Source organism: Chiloscyllium plagiosum, chromosome 15 (assembly GCF_004010195.1).
Source record: "Chiloscyllium plagiosum isolate BGI_BamShark_2017 chromosome 15, ASM401019v2, whole genome shotgun sequence".
Classification (NCBI taxonomy): Eukaryota; Metazoa; Chordata; class Chondrichthyes; order Orectolobiformes; family Hemiscylliidae; genus Chiloscyllium; species Chiloscyllium plagiosum.
The window spans coordinates 55,495,212-55,516,279 of NC_057724.1; the positions used below are offsets into that span (position 1 = coordinate 55,495,212).

The 21,068-nt window shown below is 41.7% G+C and overlaps 1 protein-coding gene across 1 annotated transcript in view; it reads left to right on the forward strand.

Moving 5' to 3' along the window:
- Window positions 1–1,436: 1,436 nt before the first annotated feature.
- amot (angiomotin) overlaps window positions 1,437–21,068 on the forward strand; it is a 129,033-nt gene continuing 109,401 nt past the window's right edge. Inside the window, exons 1-2 of the mRNA XM_043704943.1 lie at window positions 1,437–1,659; window positions 8,987–9,111. Coding sequence (XP_043560878.1) covers window positions 9,024–9,111 — 88 coding nt within the window. The 5' untranslated portion in view covers window positions 1,437–1,659; window positions 8,987–9,023. The remainder of the gene's footprint in view (window positions 1,660–8,986; window positions 9,112–21,068) is intronic.

A 21,068-nucleotide genomic window follows, 5' to 3' on the forward strand; every position in this document is an offset into this window, starting at 1 on the left:
ATTGTCTCCCTTTGATATTCAATGGTTTTATTCAATAGAATAGCTATCACTGAACCACCATCCTGCAGGTCATCATTGTCCAAAAACGTAACTAGACCAGCCACATAAATATTTTTAAATGGGTCAGAGACTGGGTATGTTGCAATGAATGGCTCACATTATTCCCCACCATCTGCAATGCACAAATCAGGTTCTCCAGTTGGAGTGTATGTTAAGCACAAATTAGTCCCATTTGATCAAAACAGCACCCTCGTGCTTAAATAGAGGAGGGAAGGTGTTGGCCTCGTGGTATTATTGCTGGACAATTAATTCAGAGAACCAGATAATGTTGACAGGATCTGGGTTTGAATCCGACCATGGCAAATAGTGAAACTTGAATTTGATAAATATCTGGAATTAAGAATCTAATGATGACCATGAATCGATGGTTCGAAAAACCCACCTGGTTCTCTAATGTCGTTTAGGGAAGACAGCTGCCATCCTTACCTGGTCAAGCCAACCTGTGGCTCCAGATCCACAGCAATGTGGTTGACTCTTAGCTGCACATTGGGCAATTAGAGATGGGCAGTAAATGCTGCCGAGCCAGTGATGCTGTCATTTTGTGAATGAATAAAGGAAAAAAATCTATCTTCTACATTATTGGTATATCTTGGCTATGATGTGTGCCACCTACTGTATGCACTCCAACCATTCATCCGACTGTTATGGCAAGAATTCCTAAATCAGCTAGAGAGGCAAAGGAAGCTGGTGAAAGAATTCCCTCTCGAGTTTGCCTCTTAAGTTGTACCTCATTTTCAATTGGCCATACAGTCCTGTTCCTTCATTTTTAGGGCAAAATCCGAGAATGCACAGTCAAATTGCATACAGAGAACACATTCATCACAAAGAGCACATCATCCCCCAGTATCAACAGGAGGCGACTAAGGATGGACAATAAATGTTGGTTTCAGAGGTGACACTAAAGGAATTTAAAAGGTGGAATATGTTTTTGCATTATGAATTTATTTGGAACAAACCGAAATAAAACATGTGCTGGAAAAAAAATCAGCATGTCCAGCAGCATCTGTACATATAGAATTCTAGTCCAATATGATTTCTCTTCTGAACCATGTTCGTATTCGAGTCCAAATGTTAACTCTATTTCTGTTTCCACAGATGCTGCCAGAACCTCATACCCCACACTCTATTTCAGATCTTTAGCAATAAACACTATTTTACTTTTCTCTAAGGGGGGGGGGAGTTTAAATTCACGAGCGTTGATTTAATGCGTCAAACAAGCACGTTATTCGAGTCGGTTTGTTTTTAAAGGTGCGTAAAATATTTTTTTCCCTCAATGTTACCTGTTTGCACACCCCACCCTTTCCCTGCCACCGTTCGTTTAACAAGCTAAAGCGCCTCAGCAGGTGCCGTGCGAAGCCTCTTGGAAGTTGTAGTCCGAGTCAGCAGCTCCTGATAGGAGAGCAGGGCAATCTACTGCAATCAGTTGACTACAATTCCCGAGCTGCATCGAGGCCCCAAGCGTAAGCGTAGGGAAAACAAGCGGGGCCGGCAGGTGGAAGACGCTGGAGAAAGGTTTCTCTTTTTTTCTCCTCTCACCTGGGTTTGGAAATGGCAGTGAAAAAGAGCGGAGCATGGAAAGGGTTGCAGCAAGTTTTATCTGTAAGTCGTTTAATTTTTGAAAAAGGTTAAATTGCTTCGTAAGATGATTTAAAATGCACCTAACGTTTGGTGAGGAATTGCACCTCTACTGGCCAGATACCCTGTAACAAAGAGCGGACTTCAACTAAATTGCATGTGGACAGAAAACTATTAACTTGCAATACATAAAATATAAAAAAAAATCTTGACAGTGTGTCTGTGTTGCAAACTATTAGTACATTCGGTTTCATGCCTCTGATTTCCAAATTAAGTTGTGAAGTAACACTTAAAATTATCCTTTATTTCACTACTACCAGTCTGACGTTGCAAGTCACCGCTCCTATTTCTCCCCGTCTGATGCTAAAATATTCACCACCTTAAGTGGACTTCAGCTCTTTTAAAGCATACCAGACTGTACTGAATTCAGCACCACCGCCCACTCAATTGTCTCCTATTTTTCTTGAGAGTTTTGCACCCGCCCCCAAAGATAACACTAGCAAAATTCAAATTCTTAACCAGGTTTTGACTTTCAAGTTAACATGGCGCAACAAAACCTACACGATTCTTTATAAACTGGATCTTCATCTAATTTGTAAACCTGCATGTGTTTATGGAAGACTGCTACAACATCAGAAACTAAACCCTATTACACGTTTGATTTTGAAAATATTGCAGTAGGATGTGCATACAAGTACAAAGTTTCATTTTATGATCCCAGAAGAGATCATAAAGTTCTGTTGCCATGTGGTGAGGGATGACTAACTGACACATTTTGAGGCAGACAAGGTGTGCTCTAGGAGACTTAGTGAGGAATGATAGCAGTTCTCATAGTTTTGAACAAATAACAATACTTACAATTTAGAGCAGTAATACAATCTGCAATAAACATACAACTCATTTCAAATTAACGTGGTAAACATGGGTAACATATACTGTGAATACTCACTGTGACTATCAAATACCATCAAGACAGATCCCATGGATTTCTCACTAACTCTTCATGATGCAACTCAAACAGTAGATTGTCATCCTTGTGAAGTTTAATAACATTTGACAATGCTCCACTTTGCTGATCTGGACTTGGAGCATCCTTCCAACAGCCACTCCATTTTAAACTGGCTCAATGACTCCTGTTCTGGGTGATTACCATTCTGTCCTACGTCAAAGTTCCCTTGAATCTGAAAACTCCAACTCACCATGCAGTACAGCTACAATTTAGCACTTGGAACATGGAATCTACTGTTTGTCTCCTTTACGTACTTACTGACGTTTTTCACTCGGAGCAAGAGTTCAGAGGAGACAGGCAGTGTTCCTGAGAGGTCCTTTTAAGTATCTTGCAATAGGTCCCTTCCATATTGCTGGCCAGGGTTGAATGTTGCCATGTATCTATACTTGGAAGTGACTGTATCATAAATGTTACCAGTCACAGATTGTTGACCTGCTTAATACAAAATAAAGGTTGCAGCGAGAGGATGTCATCACAGCTACCTCTTGAAAGATAGAAACATTCACCATAATGAGCATTTCTTTGCAATGGTTTTAAAAATATACAAAATTCGTAAACTTCTAACAAATATAGGCTATACAGATAACCCTTTAACATACTTCAATGTATTTTAGATTTCACCTTTTTACTTAAGATGACATTATGTGTGGTGACATACACTTCACTGTACTCCTGTACTTCAGTACACATGACAATAAAATGTAAATCAAGTCGAAAGCAAGAACATGGAACAAATAGGATTAGCAGGATATAACATTTTACAATTAAATTATTTTGCAAGAATATACTTTATTCACAAAAAAACTTCACGTACGTACACAGTTACTAAAGCAGTTTAAATCTCTACAGTTTTTGCAAATGGTGAGGAAAATAAACATTGGGGTTTGATTTTTTTTTATTAGTTACAACTAATCCAAAAGTATTTTCTAGATACGCAAGGTACTAGGAACTATTTATATGTATCTGAGGCATCGGGAGAATCCAATAACTGAATGGACCCTTGTTGTACTTTGGCACAAAGTATGGTGGTCTTTCCCTACTGTGCCTTGGTGACAGCTGCCCCAAGCTTTGGTGCATCTTTCCCCACGTAGTCCTGGACCCTGAAATGTGCCAGCCTGCAATATGAGTGGGGGTTGACACTTTGCACAGGAAGATGAGCAAGTTTTGGGCAGACCACAGGGTGTCTTTCACTGGGTTGATGGTCTTACAGGCACAGTTATAGCGTCATAGAGATGTATAGCATGGAAACAGACCCTTCGGTCCAACCCGTCCATGCCGAACAGATATCCCAATCCAAACTAGTCCCACCTGCCAGCACCCGGTCCATATCCCTCCAAACCCTTCCTATTCATATACCCATCCAAATGCCTCTTAAATGTTGCAATTGTAGCTGCCTCCACCACTTCCTCTGGCAGCTCATTCCCTACACATACGACCCTCTGTATGAAAAAGTTGCCCCTTAGGTCTCTTTTATATCTTTCCCCTCTCACCCTAAACCTATGCCTTCTAATTCTGGACTCCCTGACCCCAGGGAAAAGACTTTACCTATGCCCCTCATAATTTTGTAAACGTCTGTAAAGTTGCCCCTCAGCCTCCGATGCTCCAGGGAAAACAGCCCCAGCCTGTCCAGCCTCTCCCTATAGCTCCAATTCTCCAAGCCTGGCAACATCCTTGTAAATCTTTTCTGAACCCTTTCAAGTTTCACAACATATTTCCGATAGGAAGGAGACCAGAACTGCATGCAATATTCCAACAGTGGCCTCACCAACGTCCCAGGCAACAGACTGTAGAGCACAGAATCCTGTGTCATGGAACTGTTTGGGACGAACCTCAACAAAAACCACTGCATCTCTCTCCAGACTTTCTTTACATTGGATCATTCCAGAAGGAGATGTGCAACAGCCTCGACCCTCTCGCAGCCGCTTTGAGGGCAGCGTGCGGTGGTGCAAAGTTTGGGCATTATTAAGGATCTTTCAAGTAGTTGCCTTCTTACCACCAGCCAAGCTCTGTCTTCGTGCTTGTTGGAAAGTTCTGGTGAGGAGACATTCTGCCAAATGGCTTTAACAGTCTGCTGAGGAAACCACCCGACAAGATAAACAATCTGTTTTTGTTGAAGGGTCTTGGGCTGACCACTTCCTGATGGACTTGTGGTCAAAGATATTTGTATCACAAATTTTTCCATGACGGTCAGGCCATATGGGATGGGCCAACTACTTGGAGCGTTCTGTGGCGACAAGACCAAACGTATCCTTTGTAACACTGGGAATCTCTGTATGTAGTGACACGAGGTGTTTGCGTACCAAGGATTTATGCTGTCCCTTCAGACCTGGTCCATTCATCAACCTCCAAATGAAGTAGAAGGTGGCTTGAGTGACTGTAGTGCTGCATTTTTGGGGAATAGGCCAGATCTGTACGACATAGAGCAACACTGAGAGGAAGTCACACCTGATGACCAGGCCTTTACCCGCTGTGGAGAGGCAGTGGTTCTCTCAGCTGCCCAGTTTCTGCCTTGTGAGACATTAGAGTTACAATAATTTAGTGTTAATATTATTATGCTCTTGAACTCTGCAAATAAGATCTCAGTTCAGTCCACAGCTCGAGTGTTATTTTTTTTGTGCAAAGGTGCCATCCCATTAATAAATCAGTTTTCCAAACTTGGTGATAGAATTTCATTTTGTGCCAATAAGGTAAAATTCACTCTTCCAGCAATTCATCTTTGTCTTGAATCAAGCCCCTTTGGTTTTTTTTTCTTTTGAGAATGTTATTGAGATGCTTTTTGTGTTCCATTGAAAATGTTCTTTTTCAGATCTGATACCTGTACACTTTTGAGGTCTTTCACTTTTGCCCATTTCACATCTGCTTTGTTTAATTCTTTCCATGGGTTCCGTTTTCTGAACAGTATAAAAGAAAATGATATAATTAGAGGATTTCACTAATCTAATTTGTAAATCTGCACCACTTTTATAATCACTCCTACGTACAATGGTTTTCTGGGAATGAATTAAGGAAAGGGAAAAGTGTTTGGCTGAAAGAACCACTTAATTTGTAAAAATATGATTCTTGAAGAAATCAGTGTTGTAGTGCACTTGATAAAATTCTGACATGCATATCTGATTTGTTATTATGCTTAGTGAAGGTTTTATGGTGAAGTGGCCAGCCTCTGAACCACAACCCTCAGGTTTGAGTCTCGATCCAGGATTTAATGTCTGTGTTCATAACTGGATCAAATGGGTTGACTTTCAAATTCTAAATCTGATCAAAACAGCAGGTGGAAGAGTGTGTGTGTCTCCTGGTCAACCAGGCTTGATATAGAATGGTGTTCCTTAAGCTGTAGCCTCTGGCAACTTGTTCCAGGCAAAACTAGTCATGCAAACAGACAAAAGCATGTGCTTTCTCTGCCTTGTGCTACCAGACATGGAAAAGAACCAAGACAACAAGGTGTGTTTTTAATGGCAACATTAACTGTTACAACCCTTGAAGTAGTTGATGGTCAATAATCATAAGTTGACATGTAAGGTTCAATCAAAAAGTGTGGCGTTGGAAAAGCACAGCCGGTCAGGCAGCATCTGAGGAGCTGGAGAGTCGACGTTTTGAGCATAAGCTCTTCATCAGGAATGTGGGGGTGCCCAAGGGGCCTGAGAGATAAATGGGAGGGGGGGGTGAGGCTGGGGGGAGGGAACGAGGAATGTGAAACGTAGATGAAGGTGGGGGTGATGGTGATAGGTCGAAGTGGAGGGTGGAGTGGATAGATGGGAAAAAAGATGAACGGGCCAAGAGGATGATGCCAAGTTGGAGGGTTGCATCTGTGATGAGGTGGAGGGGAGATTTGGAAACTAGTGAAGTCGACATTGAGGGTCCCAAGACAGAAGATGAGGTGTTCTTCCTCCAGTCATCAGCTGCTTGGATTCGGCGGTGGAGGTGGCTCAGGTCTTGCATGTCCTTGGCAGAGTGGGAGGGGGAGTTGAAGTGGTCGGCCACAGGGTGGCAGGCTTGTTTAGTGTGTGTATCCCAGAGATGTTCTTTGAAATGTTCTGCAAGTAGGCATTCTGTCTCCCCAATGTAGGGGAGAGCACATCAAGAGCCAATGGACACAGTAGATGAGGTATTTGGAGGTGCAGGAAAATCTCAGCCGGATGTTGAAGGATCTTTTGGGGCCTTGGATGGATGTGAGGGGGCAAGTGTGGGTGCAGGTTTTACATCTTTTGTGGTGGCAGGGGAAGGTGTCGAGAGTGGAGGGTGGGGTGGTGGGGTGTGTGGACCTAAGGGAGTCGTGGAGGGAATGGTCGCTGCAGAAAGCTGAAAGTGGTGGGGAGGGAAATATATCTTTGGTGGCGGGGTCTGATTGTAGGTGGCGGAAATGGCAAAGCATCATGCTTTATATCTGGAGATTGGTGAGGTAGAAGGTGAGGACCAGGGAGGATCTATCCTTGTTGTGGTTGGAGGGGTGGGGTAAACGGGCAGAGGTGTGGGAAGTGGAGGAGATGCACTGGAGGGCATTATTGACCACGTTGGAGGGGAAATTGTGGTCCATTGAAGTAGGAGACCATCTGGGATGTTCTAGAGTGGAATTGATCTTCCTGAGAGCGAATGTGGCAGAGGTGGAGGAATTGGGAGTAAGGGGTATTATTTTTACAGAAAGGGGTGGTGGGAAGAGGTGTAGTCCAGGTAGCTGTGGGAGTCTGTGGTTTTGAAGTAGATGTCTGTGTTGAGTCAGTCATCAGAAATGGTGATGGAGAAGTCCAAGAAGGAGAAGGAGGTGTTCGAGATGGTCCAGATGATCTTGAGGTTGGGGTGGAATGTGTTGATGAACTATTCAACCTTCCCATGGGAGCACAAGCTGGCACCGATACAGTACTTGTAGTGGAGGAAAAGATACAGAATGGTGCTGGTGTAACTGCGGAATTTCCATGTACCCAATGAAGAGGCAGGCATAACTGGGGCCCATGCAGGTGCCCATGGCTACCCTTTTGGTGTGAAGGAAATGGGAGGATTCAAAGGAAAAATTGTTGAAGGTGAGGACTACGTTCAGCCAATCGAATGAGTGTGTCGGTGGAAGGGTACTGGTTGGGTCAGCGGGAGAGGAAGAAACGGAGGACTTTGAGATCTTCGTCATGGCAGATGAACGTGTACAGGGATTGGATGTCCATGGTGAAGATGAGGCATTGGGGGCCTGTGAATTGAAAGTCACGGAGGAGGTGGAGAGCATGGCTGGTGTCTCAAATGTATGTGGGGAGATTCTGGACCAAGGGGTATAGGGCGGTTTCAAGGTATGTGGAGATACATTTTGGTGGGGCAGGAGCAGGCGGAGACAATGGGTTGACCAGGGCAGTCAGGTTTGTAAATTTTGGGTAAGAGGTATAACCAGGCGGTGCAGGGTTCCCGAACTATGAGGTTGGAGGCTGTTGGTGGGAGATCCCCTGAGGTGATGAGGTTGTTGATGGTCTCGGAGATGATTAGTTTGATGATAGGAGGTGAGGTCATGGTCGAGGGGGCAGGAGGAGGAGGTATTCATGAGTTGGCGTCTGGCTTCAGTGATGTACAGGTTGGTGCGCCAAACTACCACTGCCCTCCCTTGTCCGCTGGTTTGATGGTGAGGTTAGGATTGGAGCGGAGGAAGTGGAGGGCTATGTGTTGCGAGGGTTAGGTTGAATACTGAATTCACCAAATAGCAACAAGTGAAGCATGCTTGATTCTATGTGCCATATAATGCTTATTATGCATTCTAATGTTTTACCATTTGAAGGTTCCCCAATGGCTGGTGGATTAAAGTTCAGTCCATTGTAGTATGTAGATATCACGGTGTTCTGGTTCAACATCTAGACTATGTTGAGCTCTATGATGTTGGTTGGGTAGTTGTTAGGATCTTGACATGCTTGATGGGGAGCTAATTTCCACAGTTTCTGTTTCTACGTTGTATCCAGTGAGCTTCGGAAGAAGAGTTACGGGACTCACCATCTCCAATAAGAGACAACTTAATCACCCCCCTTGGCATTAAAATGTTAAGTCTGTTTTCTCTAGAGATGCTGTCAGACCTGCTGAGTTTCTCCAGCAATTTATGTTTTTGTTTCTTTAAGGGCGTTTTTATAAAGTAATCCACTATGATGATAGTAATTGTTAAATTGCACATGCATTTTAATTTTTATTTGAAAATATGTATTTGTTTTATTCATGGATCTAGTAGTCCCTTTGCCTTCTATGCTGGATTATTGAAGCTGAAACTATCTAAAGTGGCAGATTTGCAAATCTATTCCATAATGAGATTTTTGCCTCTAAGCAGCCAAATTTTGGAAAAGAGTTAACGTTGATTGTTAAAGATCACAGGTTTTTGTTTCTTCCTTTCAGTGAGGTGAGATGAGTGGATGCTCTACTTGATGTGAACATGCAATCGTTGATAGAATGGTGTCCCTCTGACGTGGCCAATTGGTTGAATCGAGCTGGCTTTCGACAATATGCACAGAAATTTTTAGGTATTGAGAAACTGTATTCTTTAGAATGTTTATGTAATAGTTGTGCTTCTTAAATAAAATGACTGTATTTTCTTTGGAACAAAATTTAAATGAATGTGGGTATGCCTTTGTGGGAGTCAAATTCTTGGCACCTGCCACCTAGTTTCATGAATAATCTCATGTTATAAATAGGCCTTTCAAAAAAATCAGTCAGAGAGAGTCACAATTTACTTAGTGTCTCTCTCTCCTTTTGTTTTGTTTGCACATTATTGCCACTCGGACATAAGTGGAGATGTTCACTAATGATTTCACGATGATCAACATCATTTGTAACTCCTCTGATACTAAAACAGCCCATATCCAAATGCAACAAAACCTGGGGTAATATCCAGGCTTAGGCTGAACAGGGGCAGGCAACATTCATGCTACACAAATACCAGGCTATGGCCATCTCCAATAAGACACAACTTAATCACCCCCCTTGGCATTACAATCACTGGATCTCCTACTATCAATGTTCTGGGGCTACCATTGAGCAGAAACTGAACTGGAGTTGCCATATAAACACAGTGGTTACAAGAGCACATCAAGAGGCTAGGAATATTGCAGTGAGTAACTTTCCTCCTGACTGTCCAAAGCCTGACCATTACCTGTAAGGCATAAGTCAGAAATATGGTGGTATATTCATCACTTATCTGGACAAGTGCAGATCCAGCAACACTCATGAAGCTTGACACCATCCAGAACACAGCCTGCTTGAATGAAACCATATCCACAAATATTCAGTCACTGCACCACTGACATTCAGTAGCAGCATTGTGTACTACCTAAAAGATGCACTGCAGAAATTCACCAAAGATCCTTAGACTGCACCTTCCAAACCAACAACCCATTCCATCTAGAAGGACAAGGTCAGCAGATGCATGGGAACACAACCACCTGTAAGTTCCCTCCAAGCCACTCACCTTCCTGACTTGGAAATATATTGCTGTTCCTTCACTATTGCTGGGTCAAAATCCTGGAATTCCCTCCCTGATGGTTTACCAACAGCACATGGATGGTAGCAGTTCAAAAAGGCAGCTCACCAATACCTTCTGAAGGCCAACTAGGGATTGGCAATAGAAATGTTGGCCCAGCCAGTGACACCCACATCACATAAATGAATGTAAAAAAAAGGATTCTAATTCCAGATAAACAATTATGCACCATTAACTTGTAAGTCTTCTAGTTGAAACTCTAACCAACTTCTAAAACTCCATTTCTATTTCTTATAAGAACAGACACAAAAAATGGTCACTGTCCACAGGGATTGCTGAAATAAGCCTTTTGCTAATTGGAATGCTGCTTCTAGGTCTCCCTCTCCAGATATGTTCACTTGTTTGCAGGAGTCACAGGGTGACTGGTTCACACTCTTAAAAGGTCCATGACTAATCAGTTAAAAGTCACAGCTAACAGAAGCTGGAAAGGGAAATAAACTGGCTATCTTCAGGCTAGAGATGCTTTTAACAGCAGAGAAAAACACAGCTTCTTCAGAGATTGGATTGTTTCTGACAAAATATTCACGTCAGCAAGCTGTCCAGCTACCTGGGAATCAATCACATAGTTGTTGGCAGAAGATTTCCGGCACGCTATGCCAGTGCGTCATGACAATGATGAGTGTCAGGTTACTTGCTTTAAAATGTGCAGCATTCCTTCAGTATTCTTGGGTTTAAAAACATTTTTCCCATTTCAGACTATAATCAAAAATACAGTATACTAAAAAGATATGTTCTTTACAACATAGTTTAGCAAAGTTTATGCAACTGTGAGAATACCACTTTGCTGTACTCACTTCTAATTAACACCAAGGCTTGATGCTGTTAAGGCCTTGTTCATGAAAGATTTGTAACCACCTGTCAATGTGAAATCCTGGAGTTTCTCCCTGCTTTAATTGATTCCCACCTGTATCACATGCAGTGTGCACTGTTACATTTCCATCAGACCGTTTTGTGACGCAGTGATAATGTTACTACCTCCAAGCCAGGAGGCTGGGTTCAAGTACCACCTGTTCTGGAGCTATGTAATAACATTTCTGAGTCGATCGATTAGAAAATAGGTGCATCTCCATCGTAGTAGTGCCCCTACCCCAGTATATTACCCTCTTGTATGCTTTTGTATTCAACATGTGAAATCAAATTCTTATCAAAGATGGTATTAATACACTTTAATGCTAATTAAGCAATATTCAGATTTATTTTTAGTTAATCAAAATTTACTATTTGCAAATATACTTGATCATGGTTGATAGATTATGACAAAAAATACTGCTTGACCAGCAGAGGGTAGTACAGATCTTGTGAATCTATATGTGCTGCTGGTGCAACAGTTCTATGCCAGTTATTCATTGTATTAAAAGACCATTTGAGGTTTCTGTTGTACAAGAGTGTGAGGAACTCCAAGGGTTGGACTGCAAAGGTACTTTCTCATATAAAAGAAAATTCACTTTTTAAAGATTATCTGCATAGATGTCCTGGTGGAATATTGACAGGTAGAGACTTCTGGGATCAAGTGAATCCCTGCAGGGGTAGAAGGGCAGCATGAGTATACTTAAGAGGAAAATCAAGAGGGCAAAAAGGGGACATGAGAAAGCTTTGGCAAATAAAGTTAAGGAGAATCCAAAGAGATTCTATACGTACATGAATGGCAAAAGACTAAATAGGGGAGAGAATACGTCCTCTTAAGGATCAACATGGCTGTGTTTGGAAACTCGGGAATAATGAGATACTAAACAGTTTATTTTGTGTCAGTATTTACAGAAGGACATGGAAGATAGGGAACTTGGAGAAATAAGTAGTAATATCTCGAAAGAGTTCACATTACAGAAGAGGAGGTTCTGGAGGTCTTAAAATGCATAAAAGTAGATAAATCCCCAGGACTTGAACTAGTATTTCCCAGAACTTTGTGGAAAGCTAGGGGACAGATGGTTGGACCACTTGCTGAGATATTTGTATCATTGACAGCCATAGGTGAGGTGTCAGAAGATTGGAAGTCAGCTAATGTGGTGCCATTATTTAAGAAAGGCTGTAAGGAAAAACCAGGAAACCTGACTGATGTAAGGTGAGCCTGACAATAGCGGTGAGTGAGTTGTTGCAGGGATTCTGAGGCACAGGTTTTATATGCATTTGGAAAGGTAAGACTGATTAGGGATAGTCAACATGGAATTGTGCATGGGAAATTGTGTCCCACTGACTTAATTGAGTTTTTTTGAAGAGGTGACAAAGAAGGTTGTTGAAGGCAGAACAGTAGATGTTGTAAAATGGTTTTCAGCAAGGTGTTTGACTGATTAGTACAATTAGATCACAATGGTTGTGAGGGAGCCAGCCAATTGGACATAAAATTGACTTGAAGGCAGGAGGCAGAGGATGGTGGTCAAGGATGCTTTTTGGACTGGAGGCCTGTGCCCAGCACTGTGCCAAAGCATTGGTGCTTGGGGCACTGCTTTTTGTCATTTATATAAATGATTTGGATTTAAATACAGGTAGTATGAATGGTAAGTTTACAGATGACAACAAAATAGTGGTGCAGCGGACAGTCAAGATTATCTCAGAGTAAAACAGGACCTTGATCAGATAGGCTGAGGAGTGGCAGATGGAATTTAATTTAGATAAATGTGAGGGCAGGACTTATACATTTAATGGTAGGACCCTGGGTAGTGTTGCCAAACAAAGAGACCTATGGGTACAGGTGCATAGTTCCTTGAAAGTGGAATCGCAGGTGGACAGGGTGGAGAAGAAAGCATTTGGCACGCTTGCATTCAGTGGTCTGTGCATTGATGGGATGTCTTGTTGCAGCTATACAGGACATTGGTGAGGCCCCTTTTAGAGTATCATGCAGAGTTCTGATTGCCCTTTTATATGAAAGATGTTAAACTTTGAGAGGTGCCGAAAATGTTTACAAGGATGTTGCCAGGACTGGAGGGCTTGAATTATAGGAAGAGCCTGAACAGACTGGGGCTTTTTTCCCTGGAGCATAGAGGCTGAGGGGTGACCTTTGAGAGGTTTATATAATCATGAGGAGCATGGATCGGATAAATAGCCAAGATTCTGGAATACTGATCCTACAGGAAGGATAGAAAGGGAGGCAAGAGAGGAGAATGAGTGGTGTTCCTAGGATGGGGAGTTCAAAACTAGAGAGCATACGATTAATGTGAGAGGGGAAAGATTTAAAAAGGGCCTGAGGGATAACTTTTTCACACAGCGGTGGGTGTGCGAATGGAATGAGCTTCCAGAGGAAGTGGTGGAGGCAAATACAATTACAATGTTTAAAAGGTATCTGGGTGGGTATTTGAATAGAAAGAGTTTAGAGGGATATGGGCCAAATGCTGGCAAATGGGAATAGGTCGGATTGGGATGTCTGGTCGGTGTGGATGAATTGGACCAAAGGGTCTGTTTCCGTGTTGTATGACTCTGTGATTCTGTGGATGTGAGTGTTGCTGGCTGGCCTGCATTTATTACCCTTGAAAGTAATGGTGCGCTGCCTCTTGAACTCCTGCAGTCTGTACTGTTGGTAGACCCTCATTGTAGTTGGAGAGATAATTTCAGGATTTTGACTCAGCGAACTGAAGGAATGGCAATATATTTCCAAGTCAGGATGATAAGTGGCTTGGAGGATACCTTGCAGGTAGCGGTGTTCCCATGTATCTGCTACCCATGTCACTATGCCAAAGGTGACACGATAGCTAGCACTGCTGCCTCACAGCGCTAGCGACTTGGGTTCGATTGCAGGCGACTGTCTGTGTGGAGTTTGTACATTCTCCCCATGTCTGCGTGGGTTTCCTCCGGGTGCTCCAGTTTCCTCCCAAAGATATGCAGGTTAGGTGGATTGGCTATGCTTAAGTTGCTCATAATGCTCAGGGATGTGTAGGTTTAGGTGCATTAGTCAGGGGTAAATATAGGGTAGGGAGGAATGGGTCTGGGTGGGTTACTCTTCAGAGGGTCAGTGTGGACTTGTTGGGCTGAAGGGCCTGTTTCCACACTGTAGAGATTCTATGATTCTTTCGAGATGGAAGGTGTGAAAGGTGTGTCTAAGAACCTTTGGTGAACTTCTGTGCATCTTGTACATAATACACACTGCTGCTAAGTATTAGTGAATTAAATTAAATGAATTCAAGGTGTTGTTTTTGGATGAATATGAAATAGTTTAAAAATACTCAATTTTTCTGCATGAACAGTTGTTTTGAAAATTTAAAACTGTGGGTGCTGGCTAATGGAGAAATTAGCTCCAGCCTAAATTGTGGAATAGGAGCAATTATCAGGAGCTGTAACTGATGTTGCAGAGCTCTCAACTAAGAAACTGTCATCGTGCAACCTGAGAACACTGAAGAAAGATATTTGCTCCCTGAAAGAACTGTTCATTTAGTCCCATTCTTAATAGAATTACTATGAATGCAGCATAGTATGAGACGGTATGTACCCATGAGAAAGGATTTGCCTGTTGACTCTTGTAGATTATTGAACAAATCTACACCTGGCCAACAGAGGATGTAGCCAAGAGAATATATAACAAAATGTTTTGAACTTGCAATATACTATGCTTCCTCACCATTTCAAATAAGAACTTTAAAATATAAAATGATTAAGTTTCCAGAATACATGATCACTAAACCAACATCAGCAATACTTGAAAATTTAACAGATTGGTGGCTTATTTGTTTCTGCTGGAATCACAACCAGAACACACAGATCAATATTTCTGGAGAAATTTACCTATTAATCTTATGTATTTTAACAAACATATCATCATTTGATGAAGAGTAATGAGAAGGACGACTTAATCATAGAATCCCTAGAGTGTGGAAACAGGCCATTAGGCCCAAGTCCACACTGTTCCTCCGAAGAGTATCCCACCCAGACCCGTTCCTGTACCCTATTACTCTACATTTCCTGTAACTAATGCACATAACTTACACATCCCTGAACACTATGGGCAATTTAACATAATCAATTCACTTAACCCGCACATCTTTGGACTGTGGGAGAATACCAAAACACCAGAGGAAACCCACACTGACATGGGGAGAATATGCAAACTCCACACAGTTGCCCGAGATTGGAATCGAAACTGGGTTCCTGACACTGTGAGGCAGCAGTGCTAACCACTGAGCTACCGTGCCGCCCTCTTCTCTCTTTCTTTCTATGTACTTCCAATTAATGTTTCTGGCCTTTTTCATTTTGTCCACTTAATGTTGGGTCTGTGACATCAATTGATTTATCTTAATCAAAAACCAAATTTGAACGACAAGAAGTTTCCTCTTTCAAGCAAATGATCTGGGTGATGCAAATGGCATTTCAAGTTTTCATTCAATATGTGAATAAATCTTTTATTTCCAACAATTCCAATCATGTGCTTTTCCTTATCGCCTCAGTTTTTCACCATAACTGGTACTTAACTGTTTAAGATTAATGCATAGTGTATCCTAACCCATTTTCACTGTCTTGCTTTTTCTTACTTCGCTATCAATATCAAACTTAATCAAGTCCAAGGAGCGGGTTTAAACACTAAATCACAGAGTGACCTGTTATAGACTCTGGGGTTATTCTGTAGAACAGTAGATTGACCTGTGTCAAAGAGCAAGATGGAAATTATTGACTAACCTATCATTTAGCAAATACTCCTGCAAAGACCTTTTAAATAATTTGTACACTCTTTTCTGAAGCACCATTCAATGCTGAGTGCTATGGTAATACCAGAGCCTTATTTGACTCCATTCTTAATCTTCTGAAGGAAATATAGACCATGTTCAGACACCAGTTTCTCAAAGCCTCAATAGATTTGGCATGTATAGTTGGCCATGGACTCCATATTTATTTATTTGCTCTTGCAATCAACAAAAACAAAGTACTGTTTCCCTTCCACTTAAAAATAAATAAAAAGAACAACATGTACTCATTCCCACAGTTTTCTTGTTGATAACCATGTTATTTCTAATCAAGCCAGCTCTTTTTAGTTTTTGCTTCCAACTGTGCATAAGGCACTGGCCTAGCCTGGCACACTGGCTGATCATTGTCCTTTATCTTGACTTTGGTCTTGTGATGCTAATTTTATCATTGGGTTCTCCTTTCTTAAAGACCACTTTGTGCTCTTTTAACCCTTCCTTGATGTCAGATTTAATGTTTCTGATTCCTGCTGTAAACAACTATATTTTCTGTAACCAATTTGTTCCCACCAGCAAGACTTAGTCCCTCTCACAACCACTATATCCATGCCAAGTAATTACAAGTATCACTATATTCTCCTCTAAAACTAATTTTGGAATAGTTTTTAGAACAATTCTTCAGTTTTACACTAGCTTTACAAAAGGAAATATGACTTGAAGAATTCCAATACTCTCCTTTTGAGGTAACAGACACTGTTATAGCTGGATTTACAGTGAAAGTAAGGTGTGAATCTCTGACTTTTACTTCTGTTTTGGGTGATGTGTTTGTTCTTTTTACTTCATCTTCGATGTATTATTTTTCTTTCACTCTGACTATAACTCTTGATCTTTCTGCTTGGTTAACATCAACTTCTATTTGAGAATTTTCAGGCTCCTGAACCAGCTTTCATGGCTGAGACTGGAGAATTAGTACAAATGGGAGCATTACTGTTTCCTCAACTCCTGAATGCCGTCCAGATATAATTGACTTTCCCATAGGCATGACATTTTGTCTGTGAATGTGGAAGTTTTAAATACTTAGTGGCTTTCATGCAGTAGTATCCAAATTTCCAACTGACACTGTGAACATAGACTGGACCTCGTTAAAATTTAGTGGATGTCGTGCAAACTTAGGAATAGGTCTCCTTTGCAATAATGCGACTCTGTCTTCCTTTTTTAGGCTGTTCTCTCAGCACAGGACTCCTCTGCAACAAATCTATCTCTAAGGTCAATTTCTAAATTTGCTGCATATTCAAAGTGGCAAGCATTCTCCAATCAGTAACATCACCTATAATAGTCTTTGTTGGCAACTTCTTCCTTTCATGGAATGCAGCTCTCCATGTCATAAGAGGAAAGCCAGTGTGAGTCCAGAATCATATCATAGCGTCCCTACTGTGTGAAAACAGGCCATTTAGCCCAACGAGTCCACACCCCTGACATTCAAACCTGTTCTCCTACCGATTACTCTACATTTCTCCTGACTAATATACCTAACCTACACACCCTGGAACACTATGGGCAATTTAGACTGGCTACTTCATCTAACCTGCACACCTTTGGACTGTGGGAGGAAACCAGAGCACCAGGTGGAAACCCATGCAGACACTGGGAAAATGCGCAAACTCCACACAGTCAATTGCCTGAGGCTGTAATCGAACTTGAGTCCCTGGTGCAGTGAGGCAGCAGTGCTAACCACTGAGCCACAAATCTCATTTAATTTCAGAATCTTCCCTAGTAATGGGGTTTCGCACCACCACAAAATCATTCAGCCTTTGCATAGTAAAGAAAGCATTCCTTTTATCATCAGCTCCTGTTTCATTCGCTTTCAGCCAAATGTCATTTGTTTCAAATTATTTGTGTTCTTTTGGTTATGGTTGAATTTCCCATTGTTCCCAAATATGCATTCATGAAATACGATTTTTATCAGTTATGCATACAGACTCATTGTGTACCTGAACATGATATGCACATGGAACAATCTTCAAACTTCCTCAAAATCAACTTTAGAAGTTCCAAAAATGTGTTACAATGTTATTCCATCTGTAGTTTCCAAAATGGAATGTAAAAAAATTCTATCCTTGTTGCTACCATTCTGTTGTGTATTACATTGAGAAAGAACTAACATGGACTCTCAGCAGGCAGCCATTATTAAACTAACTTTATTTACACCTTACAGACAGAGCAGGCAGCCGGGTTGGCAGTATAACAGCATGTTCAGATCTTACAATATACGACAAGGTGCAAGGTGCAAGCTATTTCTGTATTGGGTTTATTGAAGTTCAAGAACATTTGGCTCCTATTGTGCAGTTTATAAAAAATAGAATCCTTCTTTAGTCTTGGTGAAATTGGCATGTTACTGTGGGGTTGTCGTTAGCTGTGCAAATTGACATGAGTTGGCAGCTCCAGTAACCCACTAATCCTGATATAATGACCATTTTTATTTGCCTGTTCTTCATTATCGTTGATAATTAAGAATCGGGGATCATTCTGCAGTATTAAACAGCGTGTTATCTTTGGCACTTAAGTGTACAATACTAAAATAACCTTATGGAAATTCTAGGGAATGTGATTGATTGGTTTGCTGAGTGCAAAACTTGCTGGGAAGTCTTCAAGTTAATCACTTTTAAATTACATTTTATGAACACCCTTTTTTTTTGCCAAACCCTTCCTAACTGTTGGGAGTGGTAAGCATGAGAAATTGAAAAAATATGTTTACGCAATCAACAGTGTTGCTCATTCCGAAAGAACTCCCATCTAAACTTATATTTTAAAAAATGGCATTAGGTTTACTAGTGTTGAGAGTTAAAAAGAAACAATTGTTGTGGAAGGAAGAGATTACAGTCCTGTTTGTTCCCTAAACCCCCCCTCCAAATTGTTTTAGAATCTTTGAAGAACCCAGCCCCACTGAATGAAAACAGACTTCATAATGCTCCCAAATTGTTTTGCTGCTGTTGCCAAATTAGTTAAACAACTTGGCTTAGCTAATATAGCCCATGGAGTACATTTTCTGCCTACTAATAACAATTGTACAACAAATATTTTCCTATCCCTAATGCATTATACCTGATTGGTAGTGCAAAATTGCTGAGGAACTGGCAAGTGTAATCTGTCTTTAAGGAAACCTCAGTTCAACGTGTCTTTTTTTTTTGTAAAGAAATGTTTTCATTCTTGAAAACATTATAATTATGCAGTGGCGTAGTTTCAGGGGTATAGGCTACCATTTTATAAATGGTCACATTGTCTGTAAACTGACATGGTGAATGCCAACACGCTGATAAGCTGTGGGGAGCATGTGATCCACATGCAATTTCCAATGGAAGAGATGTTAATAGAAAAAGATGATGGGCTGAATCTTACTTGTTTTGGCAAAGTCCAAGTTGTACTGAGTTTTTTTAAGGCATTTCTGCAAGTTTTCTTGTTATATCTTACAAAACTTTCCACATTAATTACTTTCCCCGTCCGTATGGTGTCTATCCAGTCTGATACTCACCCTAACTTCTGACGTGCTGATCACAGAACAACTCCTGACTGAAGTGTAATAGATAAGCATTAACAATTTAATGTTTCTACCCTGGAAACCTCGTGGCACGTCAGCCACAAAGGCACTTTGCCCAAGACATCTAGCCAGTGTGGCTGTCACTGCCTTATACATACAACCCCATTCTCTTCATCTTTGTTGCTGTTTAAACACCACACCACACTTTATCTGTCCACAGCTACATCCAGTCTGAACACCCTCTTTAGGTCAGCACCACCCTATCCCACTGCCCATTGTTAATCCTCTGTTTCTCATTTTTTGTCTGTATGCGATGTTCTACCACTGGACAATCAGACAACTACAAGTGTGAACTTTTATTTATAGACAGAAAAAATGAATATACACAAAACCAGTAGAGGCTGAAGTTCACCCTGACAGTCCAAACCAAATTTTGGCTTCTTGACCAATGAATATTTTATAGTCCATAATGGTCTGCTACACTAAGCTCTCACCTATTGGAAGAAGATGTCCATGAAGTTTTGTTGTTTTTGTTACATGCAGCTGAACTTTGCCATGGTCAATGGCACCTTCCTCCTCCCACTGTCCTTGTCCTCCTCCTCCTCAGAAGACTGTTCCTCAGCATTTAGCACATTCTAATTGTGCAGACCACTGAATGTTAGGATGACACAGCACACAGTATCTGACCTGTACAGGATGGCTCCCTAAGAGTTGTCCAAGTAGAGGAATCCAATCTGCAATGAAGCTGGGCTACAAGTTGCAGGATGCCATCGACAGCATACACATATCTCTGAGACAGCCATTTCACAACACTGCAACTTATCAACAGGAAGGGGTTACATTTGATTAATCTGTAATCACCAATAACACTTCCCTACATTGCATGTCTGCCATCCTTGCAACTGTGACAATGTCTACATCATGAAGCACTCTCACGTACGTGGTGCATTTGAGTGTCCATCTGTTTTACAAAACTGGTAATTGAGGGACAAGGACCATCCACTATGACCATGATTCATAACACCATTAGGCAACATTCTGACTGATGTGGAGTGTATGTTTATTGCCAGTCATGACCATTCAGCATGTGCAGCAACTTGGTAAAGGCCTGCTCTGGCTGAGGGACTACCACATGTCATCAAGAATGTCACCAAATGGCCATGCCTGCCACCCAGTCTTTGACCAGGGCCGTTTGGTTGAATGAATATGTATCTTTGCCACGCAGAGAGCTCGTTCATTCTGTACAATTGACATCTCCTTCACTAAGATGTCCCCCACTCCACCCATACATATCAGGACTGATGAGCACTTTGTCCATGTGTCTGCACAAAGGAGCATTTAAATACAGCAGGACTGTTAGCCTTTGGCTTTTGCTAAAGCACCAATGCGGTAACAAGCATGGCATAACAAGGAATGGATGCTGTGAGCATGTAGGTCAAAGGGAGTAATTGATCAGTCCTGAGATACAGCCTGGTCCAGTCTTTTAGATGGGTACATGCCTTTGTGTGGACATGCAGTCCCTGTAATTTTCGCTTCCCCGGTCCCCAACGCCTTATTTTCACCATGGTCATCCAGTCCCTGTACACCTCCATTCCCCCATCACGAAGGACTCAAAGCCCTCCGCTTCTTTCTTTCCCGCCGTACCGACCAGTACCCTTCCACAGACACCCTCCTTCGACTGACTGAACTGGTCCTCACCCTGAACAACTTCTCTTTCCAATCCTCCCACTTCCTCCAAACGAAAGGAGTAGCCATGGGCACCCGCATGGGCCCCAGCTATGCCTGCCCCTTCGTAGGATATGTGGAACA